Source organism: Mus musculus, chromosome 12, assembly GCF_000001635.26.
Source record: "Mus musculus strain C57BL/6J chromosome 12, GRCm38.p6 C57BL/6J".
NCBI classification, from domain to species: Eukaryota; Metazoa; Chordata; class Mammalia; order Rodentia; family Muridae; genus Mus; species Mus musculus.
Genome location: NC_000078.6, coordinates 110916197 through 110941259, shown reverse-complemented (window position 1 = coordinate 110941259; position 25063 = coordinate 110916197). Strand labels below are relative to the sequence as shown.

Here is a 25063-nt window from a genome sequence, read left to right as displayed (position 1 = left end):
AAGTGAGCAGCACTCAGGCCAAGAGCACCCGCACTTCTCCTTCCCCACCTTTCCCCATGCCAGGCTGTGGTGTAGAGCTCTCTCTGTCAGACACCATCATCTCTGATGAGTCTGCGGTTCCTTTCTTCCTTTGGGGATACCCTTGGCAGCTCTGGGGCTCAGTTGAGGCTAGCCTTGGCATGCTGCCTGTTCAACCACTGAAGGCAATCGACAACTCCCCACTGCTCTGTGCTCTCTGTCTTGCTTAGTATCCTCACACTAACTGGTACCCAACTGGCTGAGGCATGGTTCCCCACTGAGTTGAAGAGGTTGAGTTTTGGCTGTCTTGTCCACCTAGGCCCCAGAGTGTCCTGGTTCCCAGCAGGAAGATTTACTGGCTAGCTGAAACTGAACTAACATCATTCTGATCTGTATATGAGCAAATCTTTTTTTTCTCAAGATGGCTGTATATCCCTGACCATTCTGAACTTGCTCTGTAGGACAGGCTGTCCTCACACTCAGAAATTAGTCTGCCTCTGCTTCCCAAGTGCTGAGACTAAAGGTGCGTGACACCACCACCTATCCCAAATCTTATATATTATAGTCCAGAACAAATTTCAACTGACTAGGATAAAAATACCAATAAGCATTTGTATCTAACTCTCACAGACTTGCAACAGAAACATGTGACAACGTAGCTGTGCACGGAGACCATGTGACCTAGCGACTCTCTGATGTTCTAGGCCCTTTTTTTTTTAATGGACTTTCTTTCTAAAAAAGATTTGTTAATTAAACGCGCGCGCGCGCACACACACACACACACACACACACACACACACACACACACTGTTTTGCCTGGATGGCCAGAAGAGGGCACCAGATCCCATTACAGATGGTTGTGAGCCACCATGTTGTTGCTGGGAATTGAACTCAGGACCTTTGGAAGAGCAGCTGGTGCTCTTAACCTCTGAGCCATTGCTCTACCCCTACACTTTTTTGGAGACATGTATCCAAGGCTGAGGATGACTCTGAACTGAGGCAATTACGGGTTGCCTCTAGCTCCTAAGTGATGAGACTACAGGCAAGTACAGCTGAGTTTGTGTATGACTGAGGATGGAACTCAGGGCCTTGTGTGTGCTAGGCAAATACTCTACCTGCCCAGCTCTATACCTAAACCCCAACACAAACGGTAATGTGACCAGCAGAGGAGCGCAGAACATTCCCAAGACCAGTCTATTGAGGCCAACTTTGACAAAAGCAAAAACTCTCCCACCGTGAAACCTGTAAGTGTTGGTTTTGCCAGGAGAGGCTCAGGAATAAAGGTCACAGTGCTGGGCCCATACCTGACAATGTCACACTTCCACTGCTCCCCCTCAGGACAGAAGCTGCTCACACCCTCCCGGTACAGGAGGGCCCTCTGCTCTGTCAGTGCCCACACCACACTGTTCCGGGCTGCGATCTGGGACAGTGGGTATGGACAGTCCACCTTCACGGCTCGGGCGCAGGGCCGATCCACACTGAGACCTGTAGTGAGAGAGGAAGAGCCCCGCAGACTCAGTTGAAGCTTGTCACACTCTTTTGATCTGTGGTTTTCTTTTTTTGGTACTTTTGCTATCTGTGGTCTTTCATAATAGATACCTTTTCATGTACAACTGCTCAGGTAAAACCCCAGACTTATCATACTGCAAGGCTTATGCAGAGTCACAGCTCCAGGGAGCTCCCCTCACCTCTTTGTGGCCTGTCAGTAATGTGTGTCATGTTTCTAAATGACATCAAAGGCAACTACTGAGGGAGCAGGCTGGACAGATAATATGTAAATCCATGTTCTATTGCTTTGGCCAGCAAGTACGTCCTAGTAGTATAATCACAGGAGTACCAGCAGAGTTTGCAACTATGAGGACTTGCCCACAGGACTTCTGCAAATCGGTGCCAACCACTGATTCCAATTCAGTAGGACAGGAAGAGTAAGGATGATGTGGACACTGCTCTGACAGCATGGTTGGAGGTCACCTGCTCCTTCCTTACGTGTAGTATCCCCCCTTTCCTACCATGACCAAAGTCAAATGTCCTAGAAGCTAGATATGCATGTGTGTATCAGAGCATCCAACTTCCACTGAAATACACGAGAATTAACTAAGCTGAAGGCTAGAGCCCCACACATGTCCATGAAGTTGGCAGTGCTGATGACCAGGTGATGACCTCCACACTGAGACAGAGCCAGGTGGAGAACCATTCCCGGCTGATAGCTCACTCCAAAGATGAAGCCATGTTCTCAGAATCAGTATTAAATGACTAGATCAATATTCATGTAAATCCATATGGCCCCTTGACAGCACAGACAGAGCCCCCTGCTCCCAAGGCCATTTCCCCCTGACAGCACACAGTTCCCCCTGCTGACAGCACACAGACACTGACTCATTACAGTGTATTTTTAATAAACGAGTCCCACTGTGCCAGGTCTAGCAGCTAAAGGTTTCCCTAAGGGCAGTTTCCTAGGACAAGTCAATTGCTATTTACAGCAAGTTACTTCTTGTTGTTTCCCCCAATCCACATGTAAGTATGTGTCCAGGTGCTGGGCTGTGACCTAGCTGAGAAAAGAGGGAGATGTCTGTCAAGTCATGACTGCTCCTGCTTTCCTCTTCAGCCTGGATACTCCAGGGTATGCACAGGGTATGGGCAGCGGCAGGAACGGCCGGCTCTGCCCCATGAGGCATCCTACCCTGCACTCAGTCACCTATTCATCCCTGCCCAGACCAGTCTGTGTCAGGGGCAACTGCTCTTCCATGGGAAACAGTGCTTCTAGAAATGTTCTCACTTAACTTGGTTTTCGGTCTCTGCATCCTGTGACTGCTCTCAGAATGTGTCTAGCTGCAGATTCAGCAAGTGACAAGGACAATGTACATGGCCTTCGACTACCTGTCTGAAGGTACAGATCTCCGTTGGTCCTGATGATCCAGGCTGTGTCATCACTCAGGGCCACAAACACAGCCTGGGGCAGAGCCTCGTACCAGTGCCGCTTCCCCTTGATGGTGACTTTGCCACAAGCAAAAGCACGGTTAGATTTCTGTTCAATCTTCCAGAGAAGAGCCCCTAGGAGAAAAAAACTCTACTCACTGTTCAACAAACATGAGATTCCCCTACACAAACACTCCATTCTCAGCCCTGAGAGGGGCAGCTTTCTATAATACATCTTGTTGCTTCCACCTCAGGAAGAGCCCACCATGCCAGAGTTTAAACCCACCAGCTCTATGTTGTCAACATATGAATGTATCTAAGTCTCACTTTTCTCAACTGAAAGGTGGGTCATTTCCACCTTTTAGAACTGATCTAAAGGCTAGATGTAAGAGGGGATGCACCACATAGCACAGGGTGGGCACAAGGCAGTCACTCACTCATGTCGGGAGAGAGAGCTGACATTTCATTAGGTACGTGCCTACTGACACATAAGGCACAATTAGTGCCCAAAACTAACTTTGGGGACCTTGGGAAGGGCCTTTTTTGGATCACTTATGTGTATGTGAGTCATGTTTTCATTTAAAATTCTGAGGAATGGATAAAGGAAATGAGGAAGGTGGGCAGCAGGCCAGAGGCACTGTGAGTGGAGGCTAAGGCATTAGGCCAGGAGAGGATACCAAAGAATGAATGCACTGAGCTACCGGAGGCCTCCGAGAAGTCATGTACAAGCTTCTCCCCTAGCCCTGCCCTGCAACACCACAGGGCCCGAGGCATCCAAAGATGTGTGGGTCTCAGCTGAGAAAGATGATCTCACAGAGACAGACAGACAGACAGCTCCAACCACAGCAGCCAAGGAATAGTTGGAAAAATAAAAAGTAATTAATACAATCAGCAGAGAATCAACACTTCTAAATGGCTAGAAGGATGGGCTTAAAAGTATGTGACAGAAACAGGAAAAAAATGAAGATATACAATTATACAACACCAGCTAATGGAGTGGGCTATTATCTCACCCAGTCTCCAGGGGAAAATAAGTGTCAAGCAAACTGAAAGAAAGTGAGCAAACAACTAATAAACTAATACTTTAACAAGAATGCCCTTTCTTTTGTTTCTCCTCCACGATGCCCACTGCTTCAAAAGAGATAAGCACATATCTAGCATTAGGAAAATGCGAATGAAGTATAGTGGGGTTATGCCTATAAGCCCAGCTCTTGGGAGGCTGAGGCAGGAGGACCCAGTCTGAGGCCAGCCAGAACTCCACAGTGAATTCAAGGTCAGCTTGTGCTATACAGCCATGTCTAAAACCAAAACAAACAGAAATAAAGAAAACCACAAGTACACGAGTCTCCATAGATGAGGGAGTTATCTCAGCCTAACAGACTGTATTCAAAATAAGTCTCCTGGGTTCACTAAAATGCGAAACAATGCACAAAAGTGTGAGGCCTTTGCGACTGCAGTCAGGGAACATCCAGCACACACCTACAGGCCTGGCCTGGCCTCACTACTTCAGTTGTTTTAGAGCAACACTGACAAACCGAAATATGTTATTTTTATGAGGATTTAATGTTCCAACATGGGGAGAAAATAAAAAAAAAACCTCAAAACTCAAATTATTTGTATAGCTTACAAAAATATGTTCCTTGTGTTATTTCTGTAATTAATAAAATAAAAAACCAAAAAAATCAAGCAAGTATGCCGAACACCCATCACCCTAACCAGTGTCAAAGGAAGCATTCATGATCTTTAACAGTACCCAGCTAAGCTGGCAGGAAGGTCAATCTGTTGACACTGCTGTTGCCAAAGGAGAGCTGCCCTAGGAGCTGGGAGCTGTGTTGGGGGTTGGGAAGTAGGAGCTGGGAGGCAAACCTGAGGGAGAGACTGCCATCTGCTGGACAGCATCTTCAAACCTCTGCCAGCGCAGCCCTGCACCAGGCAGGGGACTGCAGAACAGGCCACCTTTGTAGTCCAGGCACCAGAGAAACTTTTCCGAGACCGCCAAGCTGAGGATGCCATAGCCAGGAGCCGAGTAGCCCATCCAGCTCTCTGCAAACTAACAAGGACAGAGGCCAGTGAGTTCTGTGCAGGGGACACGGCTGCCTTCATCACACTGTTACCAACAAGGCAAGTAGGCAGGATACTGACGTCAAAGGATCCTTGAGAAGCCTTGCCTAACCCCGCTCTCCTTGGATCCAGTCCCAGAAACATTCTGGAATAGGAGTTCTGGTCCTTGTGGAAGATCCCATAGCATCCTTGGATAACACTTTCACACAGCATAATACCCTTCCTAAGTAATGCTCGAAGGTGTAACCAACCACTCGTCAAAACAAGACATTGTCACCTTGCAAGTCCACACTCAAGAACCATACAACCCCTCCCACAAAAAAGTCTGCAACAGAAAGCATAACATTTAAAGTAAGTTCATGATTTGACAATTGGGCTATGTTTATAGCTATCCTGGTGCACATGCCCTGCACAGAATACAGGCCATGAATGCTTAGGACTACATGACATCACATCAAGAGACCTTACTTTATACAAGGTCATCAACACATGTATGTAAATCATCTTTCTGTACACTTAACTTATGACAGATACCCTATGGGAACAGCATCACAACTATCTACACTACAGTCTTTCAAGCCCTGTGCTAACCTCTGGACTCCTGGCCTGCTGTATGGGAACAGCTGGGGAAGTGTGGATGAGATTCTGTCTCAATTCTGCACACTAAAGCTTTGTTGCTATTCTTTTCATTTGTATTACTTGTCTAATGTAACCATGTGTATGCACACACACACACGAGTGTGCCTTATACATAGCACATGTGTGGCAGGCAGAAGACTTGTGAGAGCTGGTTCTGTCCTTCCACCATATGGATCCTAGAGACGGCACTCAGGTCCTCAAGCTTGGTGTCAGCCCTAACCCACTGACCTGTCATGCTGGTCCCATGGTGCTAGGATTTGTTTAAAAGTCAAAGCTAAAAAAGGTTTACTTTAGACACACTTGTACAAATACCTGATATGGAAGCTAGTGTTATGAAAGAGAATGGTTTCTACCTTTTCTCCACCTGGCTTTGTTCACCATAGCAAACTTTTCACTTAGCCCTTGTCCTATAAAACAAACAAACAACCCAACATTTCTCAGCTTTTCTGCTATTTGGAGCAAGACCAGGTACAGCAAAGCTTGGTAGATAACTTCAGAGCTCCAGGATCCTTTTCCATGGGCGAGGGCTTTCTTAAGCTAAAGTTCTAAGATATACCAACAGATGTGATCTGCCAACTAACACTCTATATCAGGTGACCACACTGCTGTGGTTTCCCATAGCTCTTCCCATAGTGACAGCTAGCTGCCACTTGCAGTGAGCTCCCAGCATGGACACATACACTGTCAGTTAAGAGCACTTAGGAAGCAGTGCACTGAAAAGATGAACACAGGATGCAGAACAAGCCGCCAAGTTCTGTACATTCACTTCTAAGATAGAACACAGAGACGGGGAAGTCCTGGGCTACCCTGACTTCACTTGTAGCGTGATCCGGTGCATGCACTACTTTACCATTCTGAGGCTCAACTTCCTCCTCCATACAACGGGGCAACTAAACCTGGGTCCTATTTTGTTTGTTTTTTTTTTGTTTTTTGGGTTTTTTTTTTTTTACAGATTGATTTACTTATGAGTACACTGCCACTGTCCTCAGACACCCCAGAAGAGGGCATCGGATCCCATCACAGATGGCTGTGAGCACCATGTGGTTGCTGGGAATTGACCTCAGGAAGGACCCCTGGAAGACTAGTCAGTGCTCTGACCTAAGTGCTCTCACCTGCTGAGCCATCTCTCCAGCCCCCCTAGTTTGTTTTTACAGAAGTGATTTAAGTGTGTGAAGTGCTCAGCCCGGAGCTGCACATGGTGCAAGCTGGTAAGCGTCGTGCTCTCAGCTCTGATGATGCAGGAGTGGGCCTCACATCAGCTCCTAGGGAATGTGCTGGTACACGGCTAGCTCTGAAGCCAAACATATTTGCTATGCCAAAGAAAATCAGTACTTAAACATCATTTTTAGGGCTGGGCGTAGTGGCACGAGACTTTGATGCCAGCACTCAGAAGGCAGAGGCAGGTGGAATTCTGAATTCAAGGTCAGTGTGGTGCACAGAATGAGTTAGAAACCCTGTTTTTAAAAGTAATTTTAAATATAAAACTCCCAAGAACAATAAATTGCACTGGTCAAGAGGCCCCACAGCAGACTGGGGCTTCCCTCTGCAGTGTGTCCTGGGCTCTATGAGGACACTGCAGAAGCAGCATTTCTAGAGAGGTCCCCAGTTCACACTGATGTACCTACGAGTGAATGGACTATGGGGAAGGCAGGAACTATACATCACATACGTGCTCAGAGCAAACAGTCCTCTGCACAGTGGTGTTCCAATGACCTCAGGCTACCTTAAGGGCCCATACTGCTGTGGCCTTGAAAGATTACACTTTTGTTGGTAGGAGGTTAACTGAGCCGGATCAGAAGTAATATAGTTCAAATGATTCAGAGTGTCTGAATTGGAAATTCCCCCAAACCCAGACTTCAAAGCTGCGATTGTGCTGTACTACAATTTCCATAAGAAGGAAAATGGTTGAGTCTGCCATGCATGCTCTTTAAAGGAAAAGCAGCAGCTGCCATGGCCACCACACTAGTTATGTTTCCTGCATCAGCACACAGACCTGATCTGCCTTGAGCAGGGTGGTTTCCTCAGCACCTGGTTGGCTCAGGTCCTGCAGAGAGCGACCAGCTCCAAGCTCTGTGACACTTGTCTCTGAGGATGAAGATGGGAGTCCGTGGGCATAAATGTCTTCCTCATCACTGGATGTCACTGCCTGATCCTGGAAAGGTTGGTCCAGCCAATGTGCATGGGTGCTGGCCACTGAGGCAGAGGCAAGAGGAGTCACCTGTCCTTCCACATTTCCCATGTCACATTGAAAAGTGGGTGTTTCCTTCTGACCTGTGTTACTGTCAGTTAGTAAATGCCAAGGATTTGAGCTCAGGTGGCTAGGGACCGCCACATGGGTCAGGATGTCTGCTTCTGGGCTGGCCGTCTCGGTGGTGATGTCATACACTCCAATCCCAGGCAGCCACTGCTCAGCACCTGGGGGCCAGCTGAGGCTGGAAGGCAGCATACTTGAGTCCAGAAGAGGAGCTTCAGAAAACGTGCTCTGGGGGTCACTGAACTCCATGGTGTCTGCCTCCTGCTCCTCAGCAGAGCTGTTCTGTCCCCGCAGGCAGAACTCTGTATGTACTGCTGCATCAGCAGCAGGACCAGGCTGCTCATCAAGGCCTGAGATGATGTCAGCACCTCCCACATCCTCCTCTGGCTGCAAGGGTAAAGTCAGCACTCCACTGAGCAGGTCTGTGTCCTGTGTGTGGCTACACTGGGACGCTTCCTTCCCAGTGCAGTTTTCTTCATCCGTGGGGGTAGAGGCAGGGCCAGGGGCAGGGCCAGGCAGCTCTAGGACATGGAACGCTTCAGGACCACTGTTTTCCTGTGAGATTCCATTCACCTCACCCCCGAGGTTGCTCTCCTGCTCTGGAGATTCTGTGCTTAGCTGATCCATACTACTGCCCAGAGCACTTGAGGTCATGGACAAGAGGTCTGTGTTCAGGGACTGGGGGCTGTCGGCAGGGAGCTCGGAGCAGGGGGTTGACTCGAGGGAACTGGGGCAGGTGCTCTTGCTTCCACCTTCTGATTTAAAATGAGAACATTCACAGTAAGGCATGACTCTACACACACAACGAGAGTACTGAAAAAGCATTTGGCTCAAGAAAAAATTAATCTTTCTAGCTCCAGAATTTGGGAAGTAGAAACAGGAAGCTCATGAGTTTAGAGCCGGTCTGAGCTACACAGTAAGTTCCAGACTAGCCTCAGCCATTTGGTGAGACTCTGCTCTCACACCCCCATAAAAAGAAGAAGAAGAAAAAGAAAAAACCTGTTAAGTAAAAATGATCTTAGTACAACAATGTCCAGTGAAATGGACATTTCACTAGACACCGAATTTCATTAGTGCAATGCTCAGAAGTTGGAATAGGAATGACGCGTATGGATTAGAGGCCAACCTTTAAACTTGTCAAACGCACAAGGGCTCACTAATGCTCCTTTCAACACCGCAGCAGCCTTTAGCTGCAAAGCCTCAATAAGCCCCTAGGAGCGAAGTGCTTAAAACGTTCTGTGTCTGGGTAGTGGCACAGGGCTTCCATCCCAGCACTTTCGGGCCAGAGGTAGGAAGATCTCTGTGACTTCTGGGGCAGCCAGGGTTACACAGATATCTACCTCAAAAAAAGAAAAAAAAAATAGTTCTATGTTAAACCCCGTATCTGGTAACATGCCAACACAGAATGTAAGATGTCCAACAAATACAGCAGCAGGAACCCCTGCTTCAATGACTGTCCCACATGTCTGTAATGTCTCTGGTCTGATGAATGAAATACACAGTAAGCCAACATCTTATATTAAGTGCCCTTCAGTGACAAGCATCATCCCTTCCCAGCTGACGTGTACATCCCCAAAGGTTCTGGCCAGGCTACCCTAGGTGCCACACGAGTAAGTGTGCACTTGCCCGAGGACAGTACCTGTCTTTCTCTTCCTCCTCCTCTTCTTCACTTTGATAGGTTTCACAATAAGCTCCTGGTCAAAGTCTTCAGAGCTGATGACACTGAATCTCTGGGAGGATGGCTGACCACTCTGGCCCAGCTCAGAAGCAGCCTGAAGTCCAGGCAACAGTAGTCCAGAGCCACTGTCCGTGGAGTTGAGTGAACTGCTCCTGCTCCGTTGCTCACTGGCCACGGAACTTGCCACAGAAGAGCCTCGAAGCCTTGTCTCACAAACAGTGGCCCCCAGTGACTTCTCCAGATGCTGGCCATGGACCTGCTCAGAGCATCTTGTCATCTCCAGACCGTCTCTCACTGAGAAAGAAGAGATTGATTTACAGCTGGCTCTTTGGGAGATGGCAGGGTGCAGCACTCAGCCTGCCAGCCTGGGCACCAGAAGCCACGAAACACCCAACTTCATCCTGCTAAAGAAATCAAGCAGTTCCAAATTCTCCAAACCCAGAGAAACTCAAAGGATCCCACAGGAGACTCCAGGGGACTTTGTGTTCAGGGAAGCCCATGTAGTTAAGATCAGTAAGATAATTACTGTAGTTGTCTTTTGCAAACACCACCAGTGACAGAATACCACTAAATATAAAGCACTTCTCATTTCAATTTTAGAAACTTTTATAAATGTTTCTATATCAAGAAGGGTATAGTTAGGGCTGGTGAGATGGCTCAGTGGGTAAGAGCACCCGACTGCTCTTCCGAAGGTCTGGAGTTCAAATCCCAGCAACCACATGGTGGCTCACAACCATCTGTAACAAGATCTGATGCCCTCTTCTGGAGTGTCTGAAGACAGCTACAGTGTACTTACATATAATAAATAAATAAATCTTTAAAAAAAAAAAAGAAGGGTATAGTTAAATTCCCTACTTATACTATGCTTTCATTATACCTTGATATTATCTAAGAAGCATTCTAATTAAGTTCCTTGAAATTCAAGGAAGAGAAGCAGTTTCCCAGTAGAGTAGGTTCCCAACAGAGAACACATGGAGGTCAGTGTCAATGCATGGAGTAGGGTGACGGCCCAGCGTGGGACATGAGTCCTGGGTTAAAGAGCCAGTAAACACCCCACTGCAGTGGACCTCCCTCCATTCAAAAAAGCTCTGAGCTCTCCAGGGATTGAGCTTTCCATTTCAACACTACAACACAAAAGTGCTGTGCACTTTGACCAAGCATCTACAGGGTGCTGTGCACCATACAAGGTGCCAGGCAACAGCCATCAAGAAAACTCATGGACTCTTATCCTTGAGGCACAACCATTGTCCTGAGGGATGCCACTGGGCGACTGTGGTGCCTGAGTATACACTTGCAAGGAGACTTAACTCTGTCCTGCAGTGACTTGCCAAAGATTACACAAAGTAATGGGGGTGCTAGGTCTAGAGCTACGTGGAACCACCAACACATGTGACTTCCAAAATCCAAATTAATTAAAATTAAGCAACATTTAAAATTCAAATTATTAGTAGCACCCACCACTTGAAGTACCTCAAACTACAGATGGCCAGCGATGCCCTACCAGACAGTGCACATCTGAAGCTGTCAGCCCCGAAGATAAAGTTCTCCCGTGCAGCAGTGCCAGGCCACTGCTCTCTCTGTGAGCCACACTGGACCTTCTTATACAGCTCAAAAATCTTACATGCACTTCTTGTAAGAATCCTCGTTTTAGAATATTCACCCCAACCCACCCTCTACTTTGGGGAAGATAAGTAATAATGGTAAGGATAGGCTGGCATGCTGTCATCACCCCCAAAAGCAACTTCAGCACCAAGCCCCAGCTACCCCAAGCTGCCTGAAAACACTGTTACAGTTCTTTGCTCGTTGGCAGGTATAGAGTGTGTACTTAACACATGCAAGGGCTGGGGCTGAATCCCAGCCCTGCAAAACAAATCAACCAAGACAAGACAAGACAAGACAAGAGCCTGCTTCTGTGGCAGATACCTGTGATCCTAGTACCTGGGAGGCTAAGTCAGAAGGAATGCAACTTTGGGCCAACATGGGCTATAAGATCCAGTCTAAATCAAAACAAATAAACAAAAACCATTACAGTTTACATGAACCATAAGATCCAAAGCACAGGGAAAATAACAATTCCAAAGGACAGTCTGTGTCTAGGGCCAGAGATGTACAGTAAATTACAAATGTCACTGTTTTAAAATGACACAACCCTGTGCCTCAGCGACATTAACCACACACAGAGTCTCAGATGGGCGCCTGGACCAGTCAGGTGGTTTCTGATTTCTCCTTCCCAGTCACCCAACCACCCGTCTTCACACTCTAGATGGTGGTGGAGAAAGCTCTACCACCATCAGACTGCCTAACAACCTTAAAGTAGGTCACCTCCATGACAAAGCTCCTTGTGTGTGTAAACCCCGATGACGGAACTTTTTTCAGTTCTTCACGACAGGGCCTCCCTGAGTGCTGGGGTTAAAGGTCTGCAGCACTGCACCTGACTTCCAGCACACGGTTCCCACCCTAAGCAGGATGGACACTCCAGAGGGCAGAGGACTGATGGCACACACAGCACACTTGGCAGTTAATACAAACCTATGGATGCGATTCCTTCAGGTCTGCTTGAAATCCTGATAATGTTCCTATCTCCCTTTAGGAAAAATATTTCATTTTCTGTGCAGGAAACAGATACAATATCACCCAGTCCTTCCAAACCAGCAACTGTGGCCTGTTAAAACAAACAAACATGCAATCAGGCAATAAACAAGCAGGTGTGATAATTCAAATAATTGTGAGAAATTATTGGATTTTGTCATGGCAGTTCCTAAAAAACTCATGGAAGCAATTCAACCCTCAGCGGGACAGTATTCAACATGTGGAACCTACCGTCACGCACATACCTTAGCAGTGAGATACCGTGAGGGCTGTGCAGCCTCTCCTACCTCCCAGCACTGTCTCCTGACCCACTGCTCTCTTCCTTAGGACGTGAAGCTCATACTCCCTGTTAGGGCAGGGGCTCTGGTCAATCTGAGCCACCTGTCATCCTGCCTATGCTGAGCCTCACCAAAATGGAGGGTCAAGCCAAAGCCCAGGCCGGTTCCTCAGCCCACGTACATAGCGCAGGCTTTCTCTATGCTGAGCTTCCTTTCCCACTCTATACACCGGGCAGGCTCTGCCTCAGGAAGTGCTGGTGAACACTGTCATCCTGACTGGCTAACCTGTGTCCCATGTCTCCTGTGCTACAAACCTGGACGGACTAGGAATGGTACACCACCCAACAAGTGCCCCTACTGTGTGCTTTCCTACTAGGAAAGTCTTGAAACCCAAGGCTCTTGAATTGAAAGAAGGGAGGGAAATGGTCTCTGGCTAAGAGCAGATAGTACTACAAAGGATTATCCTGGGTCCACACTAATCTAAGACAGTTCTTGCTTTACAGATGACAGTGTGCACAAGAGATTAGTTCGCTGCAGAAGACATGGAGCCTAGGTTCTCTGCTAATTTTCAGGTAGGCCTGACAGAAAGCTGGAAACATGACATTAGGTTCCAAAAGCTGCTAATCATGGTACCTCACAGAGGTGCAGACAGCGTCTGTTCACAGACGCACTGTCTCCATTTCCTGGCCTAGGCAGCTAATTACACGTACACCGAGAGGCGCAGGTGAAGTGCTCAGATGAAAAGCGGATGTACAGTTACAACATGTCTTAAAGCCAGTAATTAACAAGTGCCACAGAAACCCAGGAGAAAAGTTACGTCATCCACAATGGGAGAAACCAAAGAAACAAACGCAGGGCTAGAAGGTGACCCCATAACCCAGACCTGTGCCCCACTCAGGCAGCTCAGAGACTTCCAGGGCCAAGTTATCTCTGCACCAACAGTGTCATCAAGCATGGTGGTAACTAGAGAAGTGTCAGTGGGAACAGATGAGTTTGATTCTCTGGGGACACTCTCTGTAGAGATGTTGTGCCACAGGCCCACAGAGCTCATGTGGAGGAAAGAGAGCCTGGCCTGGATTCTGGAGGTGAAAGGTGTGGGGCAGGCCAGAAGCTCTGATCGTAGGACAAGAAGTAACTGAAACCAAACAGCTTTGTTTCAAGTCCTAAATCAGCTTCTGGGAGTGACCTGTTACCACCTGATTTAGGCAGACATTGTTTTCTACCATGAGGTAATGGTACTGGAAAGTTGCCAAGATATGTCAGTTTCTAAAAAGAAAGAGAGGGGGGAGGTAAAATAATATGCTTGTCTTTGGTTAAGACACAAAGGGGGAAAAAAACCAAACCAAACCAAACCAAACCAAAAAACAGAGGAGAACACGCTGGACGAAGAACCTGCTCCTGGGCAGCACCAGCAGGCCTGGGAGACAGTCCTCAGAGCTACTGCGTCTGCCATGTCTGAGTCTTCCCTGGATGGGATTACATTGGAATTTGGTAGTCAGGAGACACATGGTGGATAAAGACTGGGCAGCACAGTGTGATCCCAGGCACTCGGCAGGCTGAGGCAAGGCAAGCAACAGTTCAAAGCCTGCCTGGGTACAGTAAGGGTTCGAGATCAGCCTGGGCAGCTGAATGAGTCCCTGCCTCACAATAAAATGTAAAAACAAAAACAAAAACAAAGCTATATAGCTCCACAGTAGAGCATTTGCTCAGCATCCACGAGTAAAATGCAAAACTGAAACAAAACACAGAAACTAGAAGAGAGGGGTGTAGCTCAGAAGAGGCAGCGCATGTGTCTAACATGCACAAACACCCTGAATCCAGTCACAAGAAAAATACATGCACACACACATACACACATACATCCGTACATGGAAAGGAGAGAAAAGGAAGGGAAGGCTGATTGGTACGGGGCTTGGCAGGCAAAGGTAAAGGTACTTACCATCAAATCAGATATCTGAGTTCAGTCTCTGAGACCCAAGGAGGAAGGAGAGAAACAACTCCCACAAGTTGTCCTCTGACCACCACATAGGTGCCAGGACATGCAGGGATGATCACAAGGAGGCACGTGTGAGTTTTGCATACACACACATATAAGTGGAATTTTAAAAAAATGAATCAAAGATTATAATGAACAAGTTTAATTGGGGCTTAAAAAACAAAATTTCTAATTTCTTAGCAGTGTAGGACTATGAATATCAAAAAACAAATTTTTTTTTAAAAACTAAAAATTACAGAACTTTGTTTGATTTCCTTGGTTGCCTAACACTAGAAGCCCTGTGGCTGAGCACCTGTGGACGTACCCTCCTCTTGCCCTGTGACCCCCAAAGACAGGCGCAGTTCTCCCACACACCTGATTGACGGTGTCCAGAAGATAGATACTGTACTCATTCCAGCTCAACACCCAGCCTTCTCGGAAGAAGCAGGAAACGAGCCCCAGGTGTTTCTCAGGCGAGATGCAGCTTCCCCCATCAGAGGGCTCCAGACGAGGGTAGAGCTCAAAAGGTGTGACTCCGCCAGCAAAGACATCCTTGAGGATATATGTGGCTTGAACGGTCCCATGGACATCAGCCTTCCACAGCCGGAGCCCAGGCCGGGCTGCATACAGGGTTAGATCGCTTTGCTTACACAGTCCTGGTATAAAACAAGCACCAAATTTCCCAGTACTAAAATTGGAAGAAAAAAATGAAAAGAAAGGAAAAAAATACAGGCATGGACTGACTGGAAGTAATTCAATTGTCAATTCCTGATATCAACTCTAGGAATCTAATGAATAACAAATCACTGCTTTTTCTTGTCCTTTCTACTGTTTGTTGGTCACTAAGTCATACTGGCATCCTTGTACCCAGGCTCCACCATGCCTTCACAAGTACACGCCACCTGTGTGTCATCAACAGTTCCCACCACAGCTCGCTTGTGCCTCACACTTTATGTCCATTCTCCCTTTAATCCTCACAGCAACCCCACGAGGCCGCTACTAACAACCTCTGTTACAGAACAAAAGCTGCCCCGTCCAGGGCTGCCCCTGCTAGCCCTGCTCACCATGCTGCTCCTTCTAGAGCCCGATGGTGACCATCACTCCCCAGCTTCTTGAATGAAAAGCTTTACTCACATCTGGAGTAGCTCATCTATGTCTCTTTCAGAAATTCTACAAACCCATCAGTTTCCCTTCCCAACTTCAAGCTTGCTATTACTTTTATAAAACTATGAAATATCCAATATACACAAAAGGGCATGTGTGGGAGCTGGAGAGACTGCCCAGTGGGTAAGAGCACTGTTGCTCTTGCAGACAACCCAGGTTTGGTTCCCAGCACCCACATGGTGGCTCACTACCAGCCGTAACTCATGTCCAAGGGATCTGATACCCATTTCTGACCTCCTTTGGTTCCAGGCACTCATGTGCCAGCGAGCGAGCGAGCGAGCGAGTGAGCGAGAGAGAGAAAGAGAGAGAGAGAGATCCAGACACAACACTCACACACATAGAATAAATACATCTTTAAAAACTAAAGATGGTTCAGCTGTTAAGAGCACTTGCTGCACTTGCAGAGACCCGGGTGTGATTCCTGGCAACACCATGGTCTTCACAACCATCCATTAACTGCAGCTCCAGGCCATCCAATGCCCTCTTCTGCCCTCCATGGGCACAAGTGCACACATACAGATATGCAAGCAAAACACACAGAAGACTAATAAATCTAGCAAGGCATGGTGGCGCACACCTCTAAATCCAGCATTCAGGAGGCAGAGGTAGGAGATCTCTGAGTTTAAGGCCAATCTGGTCTACAAAACAAGTTGTGGGACCAACTTTACAGAGATAGACTGCCTCAAAAAAAATTTTAAATAAATAAAATGAATAAATCTAACAAAAAATTCTTAAAAAGAGTATGTGCAATAAATGTCACAAAGCTAGTGCAATGGTTCCCAAGCTTCCTAATACAGTTAACATGGTTCCTCACAGTGGTGACCCCAACCACAAAATGATTTTCATTCCTACTTCATAACTGTCATTTTACCACCATTAAGAATTACAATGTACAGGGTTGCTTACCTCCAAAAGAGTTTGATCTAAATATGTTGAGAATCACCGGTCTAATAGAATGCGCACCAAGGACCCATCCTCTGTCTTCAGACCAAGTTAGAAGCTGAACCATGCATGCACTCTATGCTCCTAACGACTTACCCCGGCCAAAATTCTTTCCAACGCACTGGATTCTATGGATATCATTCTTGTTTTTACTGATACTTCAACACATACCTATCTACCCCAATACTAATTTAGCACTTTCCTTTTAATAAATGATGCCTGCCATATGTATAATTTTGTAGGCTTTAAATTTATGGATAATTAAAATCTTTTTTAATTATGTGTTTTTGCATGTTATTATGTGTATGTGAGAGCAAGTGCCAACACAGGCCAGAAGAGGGCACAAGGATCCCCTAGAACTGGGCTTAGAGGTGAGCCACCCTATGTGGATGATGGGAAAAAAACACAGATCCTCAGTATAAAGAGGTATGAGCTCTCAACTGCTAAAGATCTATACATGAATATATACATAGCACGCACACACGCGCGCACACCCACACCCACTTTTTGATAATTTAAAGTAATTTGTCTTTTATACTTAACCAATGTATCTTTGATTAAAAAACACTTTACCCTTTCTTAGAAATGGGAACAAAACACCCATAGAAGGAGTTACAGAGACAAAATTTGGAGCTGTGACGAAAGGATGGACCATCTAGTGACTGCCATATGCAGGGATCCATCCCATAATCAGCTTCCAAACGCTGACACCATTGCATACACTAGCAAGATTTTGCTGAAAGGACCCAGTTATAGCTGTCTCTTGTGAGACTATGCCGGGGCCTAGCAAACACAGAAGTGGATGATCACAGTCAGCTATTGGATGGATCACAGGGCCCCTAATGGAGGAGCTAGAGAAATTACCCAAGGAGCTATAGGGATCTGCAACCCTATAGGTGGAACAACAATATGAACTAACCAGTACCCGGGAGCTCTTGTCTTTAGCTGCATATGTATCAAAAGATGGCCTAGTCGGCCATCACTGCAAAGAGAGGCCCATTGGACTTGCAAACTTTATATGCCCCAGTACATGGGAACGCCAGGGCCAAAAAGGGGGAGTGGGTGGGTAGGGGATTGGGGGGGTGGGTATGGGGGACCTTTGGGATAGCATTGAAAATGTAAATGAGGAAAATACCTATTTAAAAAAAAAAAGAAGACTAAAAAAAACAAACACTATAGTGCTTATTCATTTTGACTGCGGTATAGATTTTCACAACTTATTCAATTTTTAACATTATCCCTTTTTTTTTGAGCTAAGATCTCATTATCTACCCCAGATTGAACTCAAATTCAAAATTCTACTGTCTCACTGTCTTAGATTCTATAACTATTACACTTGGCTTTATATAGTTTTTAAAAAATACATATATATCACTACAAAATGTTTCCTTGGGATATTGGAATATGCATGGCTTTGGGGAAATATGCACATCTATGAATCTAATATTTAGATTTTGTGGTACTGGGAATTGAACCCGGCTACTACTGCGCTGCATACACAGTGTTTTTGTCTTTTTAATCAGAAATAACTTATTCAGGGCTGGAGAGTGTTCCAGTGTTAGGAGCACTGCTGGGTTTACAGTGAACCGGAGTGTGACTCCTAGCACCCACATCAATGCAGCTTTACAGCCTAAAACCAAGAAAATGGTGCTCTCTACTGGCCTCCTCAGACACTTGTACTTACTCTGACAGAGAGACAGACAGACAGACACACACACACACTTAAAAATAAGTAAATGAAATCTTTTTCTTTTCTTTCTTTTATTTTTCTTTCCTAAACAAAGTTTCTCTGTGAAACAGCTCCAGGTAGCCTGGAACTCACAGAGATTCCCCCTGCCTCTGTCTCTTGAGTGCTGAGATTAAAGGTGTGTACTACTAAGCACAGCTCTAAATAAAATCTTAAAAGCAAATAATTTATTCAATCTTATTACCAGATTATTACTGTTATTGATTTGTTTTCAGACAGGATTTCCTGAAGCCAAGGCTGGCCTGGAATCTGCTAGTCCACGATTGCTATATAGGATAACTATCAGGATGACATGGAACTTCTGATCTTCTTGCAAGAGCTGAGATTACAGGTCTCTATCAGTGAGTCCACCTAAGACTTTTGTTCCTTTTCTTTTTCTTTCCCTTGTGGCTAGAGACTGAACTCAGGGCCTTATCCATGCTAGGCAAGTAGTCTGCCACTGGGCTGGTATTTGAATTATTATTTTGTTTGGTACAGAACTAGGAGTGGGACCCAAGCTTCACACCTGTTAGGTAAAATCCTTGATCTGTGCTATATTCCAGCCTTTTTCTTAAACTATTTTTTCTTTATTTGTTTGGTTTTCTGAGACAGGATCTCAATATATGACCCTGAATTGCCTGTAACTCACTGGATAGAGCAGGCCTGCCTCTGCTGGGATTACAGACCTGTGCCACCATGCCTGGCCATCCTAAACAATTTTGAATGATGGTGCCATGAGCTTTTTTTTTTCTTTTTTCTTTTCTTTTCTTTCTTTTTTTTTTTTTTTTTTTTTTTTTGCATACTCTTCCTAGCATCTAGGCCTGAGAGTTCGTCCACATTGTTTCCAGAGTAGGACTGTTGAGTTGGTTTACAGCAATGTACTTACTCCAGTCTACCCACCTGGTTCCCACCCCTGCCCCAAACTGAATTCTCAGGAGCTCTCACTGTTTAACATCTTTGTCACGCTCAGATTTCGACCAGCGTTCAAACTGAAGAGGTTAAGTTCACGCTGCGCCTTGCTTATTCTTTCTCTAAATAGAGGGCACTGGCGTGAGTCATTATTAGTCTTCTGAGACCTTCGTGAGCTAATCTTTAGGAAGTGTAACTTCCATACCCCAGGTCGAGTGAGACTGGAGGAGAAAGCTCCATTAAGCTCAAAACCAAGGGTGTGCCATCCCCAGTCTCCTGCCTGCGGAGCTGCCTGTGTGCCATCCTCTCACAGTCTACAGCTGCTCACTCCCCATCACCCTGGGGGTGATGCATGTCTGGAGGTGGGAGCTCCTCTGCATGAAGGTATCCCACTAGACCCCGCTGGCACCTTAGTAAATTAAATCCCCCTGGATAGGATCCAGGGGGAATATCATATGTCAGACTCAGCTTTAGAACAAAGGTCATTAGACTAATCAACTGTTTTGAGTCCACAGAGTTTTCATAGACAACTATGTAATAGGACTGTGTCTCATTCTTGCCATTAGTGGGTTTGTGTTGGAGAGGTCCCCTAAAGAGAAAAGCCCAAAGGAATTCTAGTTAAGTAGCCAGTGCCTCCCCCTCCTGCCTTTCCTGTCAAACAATCTGTTTGGAGATCCAATTGTAAGTTTGCTTTCCTTCTACTTCTGGGACCTCTTCTCGTCACTTCCGTTTTGTTCGCCGTATGTACCACAGCGAGTTTGACCCTACACTCAGTGAACTGACACCTATCAAACCTCGAAGCACAGGAGGGTGCCTATGTGAAAACCGCACAGTACAGGAGGGTGCCTATGTGAAAACCGCGAGGTACAGGAGGTGCCTATGTGAAAACCGCGCGGTACAGGAGGGTGCCTATGTGAAAACCGCGCGGTACAGGAGGGTGCCTATGTGAAAACCGCACAGTACAGGAGGTGCCTATGTGAAAACCGCGAGGTACAGGAGGTGCCTATGTGAAAACCGCGAGGTACAGGAGGGTGCCTATGTGAAAACCGCGCGGTACAGGAGGGTGCCTATGTGAAAACCGCACAGTACAGGAGGGTGCCTATGTGAAAGGTGAGGATGAGGTTGGCACCAGCAGCCACCCAACAGTACAGCTGGCGTTTGTACATGAGGATGGCTCCTAGAGAGAGCTGGCTTGGAGGATGTTTTGTGTTCAGGGGGTTCTGTGAGGGAGTGGGCCGAAGGCAGCTGGAAAGAAGCAGCCCATGAAGCAGCCTCAGCCCTTGCCGAATGAAGCACACGGACCTCATCCTTGTAATCCACACCTAAGGCAGCCCATGACAGAATGACACTGAGACACAAGCGAGGCATAAGGTCATTGTCCCCTGAGAGAGGAGACTTGTTCCTTTGTTTCTGCAGGTTAGACCAGTCCCTGGCATAGAGTATACTTTATATGGAGAGCAGAAGGCAGACCCACAGGTTTCAGCTCCCTGAGTGCATGCCAGAGTACTGATGACATTAAGAAGGTATTCAGAAGAGAACATAGGAGCCAAAGAGGGGTATGAGAGGAACTTCTAATATGAAGGCTGCCACCGCCGGGCAGAGAGGAGAATAAACCTACTGTTGCTGCAGAGCACAGGGCATGGGACAGACCATGAATACATCAGAAGCTGGCTGTGTCTTCTCTGACCTCATCCTCCTCTCCCTTGACACTTGTCACCAATGGCACCACCAGTCCCGGAGAGACCCTCCCATGCCTATTAATCTCCTTATTCTCTAGCCTTCCTCACATCCTCTCAACATCTGTTAACTCACCGTCATCCTGTCCCAAACCTGTGCAGGCAACAACAAGGTGGGGTCCCTCTAGCTCCCAAAGCTTCTCAAAAGCAGGTTCCCAACACCCACATCCTGCCCTCCTCAGCTGAAGTCCTCCACTGTTCTGCCTCCCTCTCTCCCTCCCTCCCCTTCATCTCACACAAAGTGGCTATGGAGGGCCACAGCTCATGCTCTTGCTGAGGGCAGTAAAGTGCCTTATGTGTGTGTTCCTCTGCCACATGGCTCTTTTGTGGGGAGCCCTAAGTTCTCAGCCTTCTCTTTGTTGTCTTCCTCCAGCAGGCGATAAGGAGAGACACTCTCTCAGTCAGAAGCCTGCCCGTTTCAGCCTCTCCTAACCAGCACGTAGTCCTCACTCCTGAAGAAACTCTTCTCTGACCCTAGGCTGAGTGGATGTCCACTTAAATTTCTATAGCACCCATACCCATGTACTCCATAGCCACTGCCATGTCTGTCAGTAAGACCTGGATCTGCCTTTTGGTCTCCATGATGGGAAAGGCCCACATCTGCTAGGTTACCCAGTGTCCTTTGGCCACAACCTACCAGCGTGGAGCACAGCAATGGCCAGGGGCACAAAGGTGCTGAATTCTCAGGGCTCTAGAGAGAAACCATGTCTAGAGTGGACACACACTACTGCCCTCAGTGTTTCTCAGACCAAGCCCTGGGGTGCACTGGCTATGCTCGCAGGCCCTGAATTTCCTCAAACTAGAAGGCTTCCTCTTCCCATCTGTCATGGTTTGTATAATATTCTTGGACCAGGGAGTGGCACCATTCGTAGGTGTGGCCTTGTTGGAACAGGTGTGACCTGGTTGGAGTAGGTGTGTCACTGTGGGTGTGGGCATAAGATCCTCAGCCTAGTTGCCTGGAAGTCAGTCTTCCACTAGCAGCCTTTGGATGAAGACATAGAACTCTCAGCTCCCCCTGTACCATGGTAGAAGTCTCAGCTCCTCCTGTACCATGCCTGCCAGGATGCTGCCATGCTCCCACCTTGATGGTAATGGACTGAACCTCTGAATCTGTAAGCCAGACCCAATTAAATGTTGTTTTTTATAAGATTTGCCTTGGTCATGGTGTCTGTTCACAGCAGTAAAACCCTAACTAAGACACCATCACACTCCATAAAGTGTCTTGGGCAGGCACAGGCTACCAGGAACTCCAGGCTGGTGTGGCTGTGGTCTGCACATCTGGCTAATAGGAAACCTAGGAGAAATTAAAGGTCAATACTGAGAGCCCTGTGACATGCCTAAAGCTTACCTTTTCCTTGGTTGGGATCCAATCTGCTTGACTGCCTTCTCCTCTGTGTAAAAAAGCAGGCTTCGCTGCAAGGTGGACACAAGCAGCACTTTCTGGCTGTAGTCCAGCTGCACAATGGAGGACGGCTCTTCTAACACAAGGTGTGAGCTGCAGAGACCCTGTGAGAGAGAGGCAGGTCAACAACGGCTCAGGGGTGTTCAGCTTCCCTCACAGTGACTAAGCATACTTCTTGCTGGCTGTACTGAACTCAAAAGTATTCTGTGGTGCCAGGCACAGTGATGCATACTTATAATCTCAGCCCTGGGAGATGGAGGCAAGTAGATCACGAGTTCAACGTCATTCTTGGTCATACAGTGAGTTCGAGGTCAGCCTGAGCTACGTGAGACCGTGTCTAAACAAAACAAAACAAAACAAAACAAAACAAAACAAAACAAAAAGGATGTTTTCATTTTCTTCAGATTCACTGTTAACCTACTGCAAATGAGATTTTAAATTTTTCTTACTAACAAGAAAACAGTAAATATTAACATTAATTTTATATACACTAAGTTTGAAAAGAAACATCAAAAACCTATATATTTCTCTAATAATATTCTAAGTAAATAGTTCAAAGAAGGATGCATAAAAATATGCCACAGCCCATGCATTAAGTATCTTCTATCATACAACAGAGCATGGCTGTCTATGAAATCCTGTGATAATGACATGCTCTCATGGTTTCTCTACAAGGAATGGCTTGTAGGATGGCTCCACAGATCAAGAGGGCTTGCCACACAGGCCTGATGACCTGAGTTTGATCCCAGAAACCCATTACTGAAGTAGAGAACTGAGTCCTGAAAGCTGTTCTCTGACACTCGTATGTGCACTGTGGCATGTGAGCCTGCATTCTCCGCACCCCTCACAAATAAGAAAGGGCATTTTTGTGTTAAAACAAAACATATTCATGAATCAAAAATCTGATTTTAATCTAGGTATGGTGGTATGATTGCTTTGTGTGCAAAGACAGCCTGAGCTATATTATGTATGAAGACCCAGTCTCAAACCGCCTGTTTCTACAGCCACTGTCCCCTCTGAGTCCTTCTGCTCTATCAGCATCTCACAGAGGAGAGAAGAGGACAGGTGTGGCAAGTACAGCTTCGTTGTTTAAGTGTGATCAACTATTCAAGAATAACGCTGCAAAAGTGGGTGTGGGGCACACGGCTTCAATCCCAGCACTCAGCGTAGAGGCAAGCACATCTCTAAATTTGAAGCCAGCCTGTTTAACATATCAAGTTACAGGATATCCAGGGCTTCATACAGAGACTCTGCCTCAAAACCAAAACCAATAATACAACATCACTGACTCTTTGTGTGTCTGAGGGGACAATAGTGAGAACCATTAATAGAATTTATATACAGCAAAATCTAACACTTTTAGGTTTCTGACATCAATTTTGAAATATCTGTAGTTATATAACTACATCACAATCAAGATGGTGAATTTTTCATTCTCTCCAAATACTGAAGACATTCCCCTTCGCAGGAAGTTAGAGAGAATGTAACTTTCTAGTTTTACTTAGCCATGATAGGATTACATTATTCTAAATTTTAGGAAAATCAGTGTTCGCTCAGGTCTTTATTGCAAATCTCATTAAACACCTGTATCTTTTCATGGGCTGCTCTTCTAGGGGACCTGGTGTGGTTCCCATGACCCAAGTGGCAGCTCACAGTTCCTATTCACTTCAAAGGATATGATGCCCTCTTCTGGCCTCTAACAGGGCAAAGCACACAAGGGATGCATAGTCATACATGCAGGTAAGACACTCATACATCTATGAGATCAACACCATCTCCCCATCTGCATGCCTTTTACATTAAAACGATTGTTTTGCTAACTAGATGTGTCATGCTCAACAAAACACCTTCTAAATGCTTCCATTGAGAGCACAGGAAGCACTGTGTGTACAGAGCCACTTAGAATTTCATCATAAGCCATGGCCACAGCACCAAACTTTACAAAAGTCACTGTCCCTCCACCACACAGACACACTAAAAATATGAATTCCACTGGAGAACATCTTGATGCTGAAATGGTAATTTCAGCCCTAAAGAATGGAGGTTTTGCACTTGATGTGATCAAATGGGATGTGTGCACACAGCCCTTCTGCAGGATGAAACACTGAGTCTCCAAGTGGTGCACAGTAACTCATGCAGGCAAAACACACTCTCACTCTCTCTCTCTCTCTCTCTCTCTCTCTCTCTCTACATATATATATAAAATAAGCCTTTTAGAAGCAGTGGCAGTAGCCTATATTGTCCATAAGGCTTCTGAGGACTGCTTGGCAAACAACTCATAAGAGAGGTGGCCTACCCTGTGGCTTCTGGGAGCTGCGTAATCAGGTGGGGTTTTCTTCAAAAGCTGATTGCCTTGTGGCATCTGAAACCCTTGGTGGCTAAAAGCCCAAAGCTGGAGAGGTCACAGGCACTAGGGGAGAAACTACCATTGTTGTTTTGCTAAATGAACATGTTGTGGCCATCAAACTGCCTTCTAAATATTTAGGTTTATGCCCTTAAATTAGTGCTTCTTTCGTTGTTAGTCAGAGAAGTTTCTTTTTGTAGTAGGCAGAACTTAATTGCAAAGCCTCAAAACTAGTCAGAGTGCTGAGAATTCATGTCAACTGAAGGCTAAGCCCTAAACAGAACATCTGTATCATCCCCTTCAAGGCTCCGGGAACACCTCTCAAGATAGGGCAGAAAGGATGTAAGAGCCCCAAGACGAGAAGGAGTGTTGTAGAATATTATCTTCTGGGGATATGGCCATGAAGTCATAGTTGCTATGACTACCCACGGA

At 46.3% G+C, this 25063-nt stretch overlaps 1 protein-coding gene across 9 annotated transcripts in view; it reads right to left on the bottom strand.

Annotated features, from left to right (window-relative positions):
* The window catches only part of Tecpr2 (tectonin beta-propeller repeat containing 2), an 83152-nt gene that overhangs the window by 31135 nt on the left and 26954 nt on the right, over positions 1-25063 (bottom strand). For 7 of the 9 annotated variants that reach the window (XM_006515352.3, NM_001081057.2, NM_001289510.1 and 4 more), the window contains 8 exons: positions 22234-22391; positions 14784-15096; positions 12096-12228; positions 9528-9860; positions 7628-8643; positions 4801-4984; positions 2896-3069; positions 1323-1503 (listed from right to left, as the gene is read on the bottom strand). In XM_006515352.3, the coding sequence (XP_006515415.1) occupies positions 1323-1503; positions 2896-3069; positions 4801-4984; positions 7628-8643; positions 9528-9860; positions 12096-12228; positions 14784-15096; positions 22234-22391 (2492 nt within the window). Of the gene's footprint in view, positions 1-1322; positions 1504-2895; positions 3070-4800; positions 4985-7627; positions 8644-9527; positions 9971-12095; positions 12229-14783; positions 15097-22233; positions 22392-25063 lie in introns of all 9 variants that reach the window. The other 2 variants (XM_006515356.3, NM_175336.3) reach the window with 2 other exon arrangements.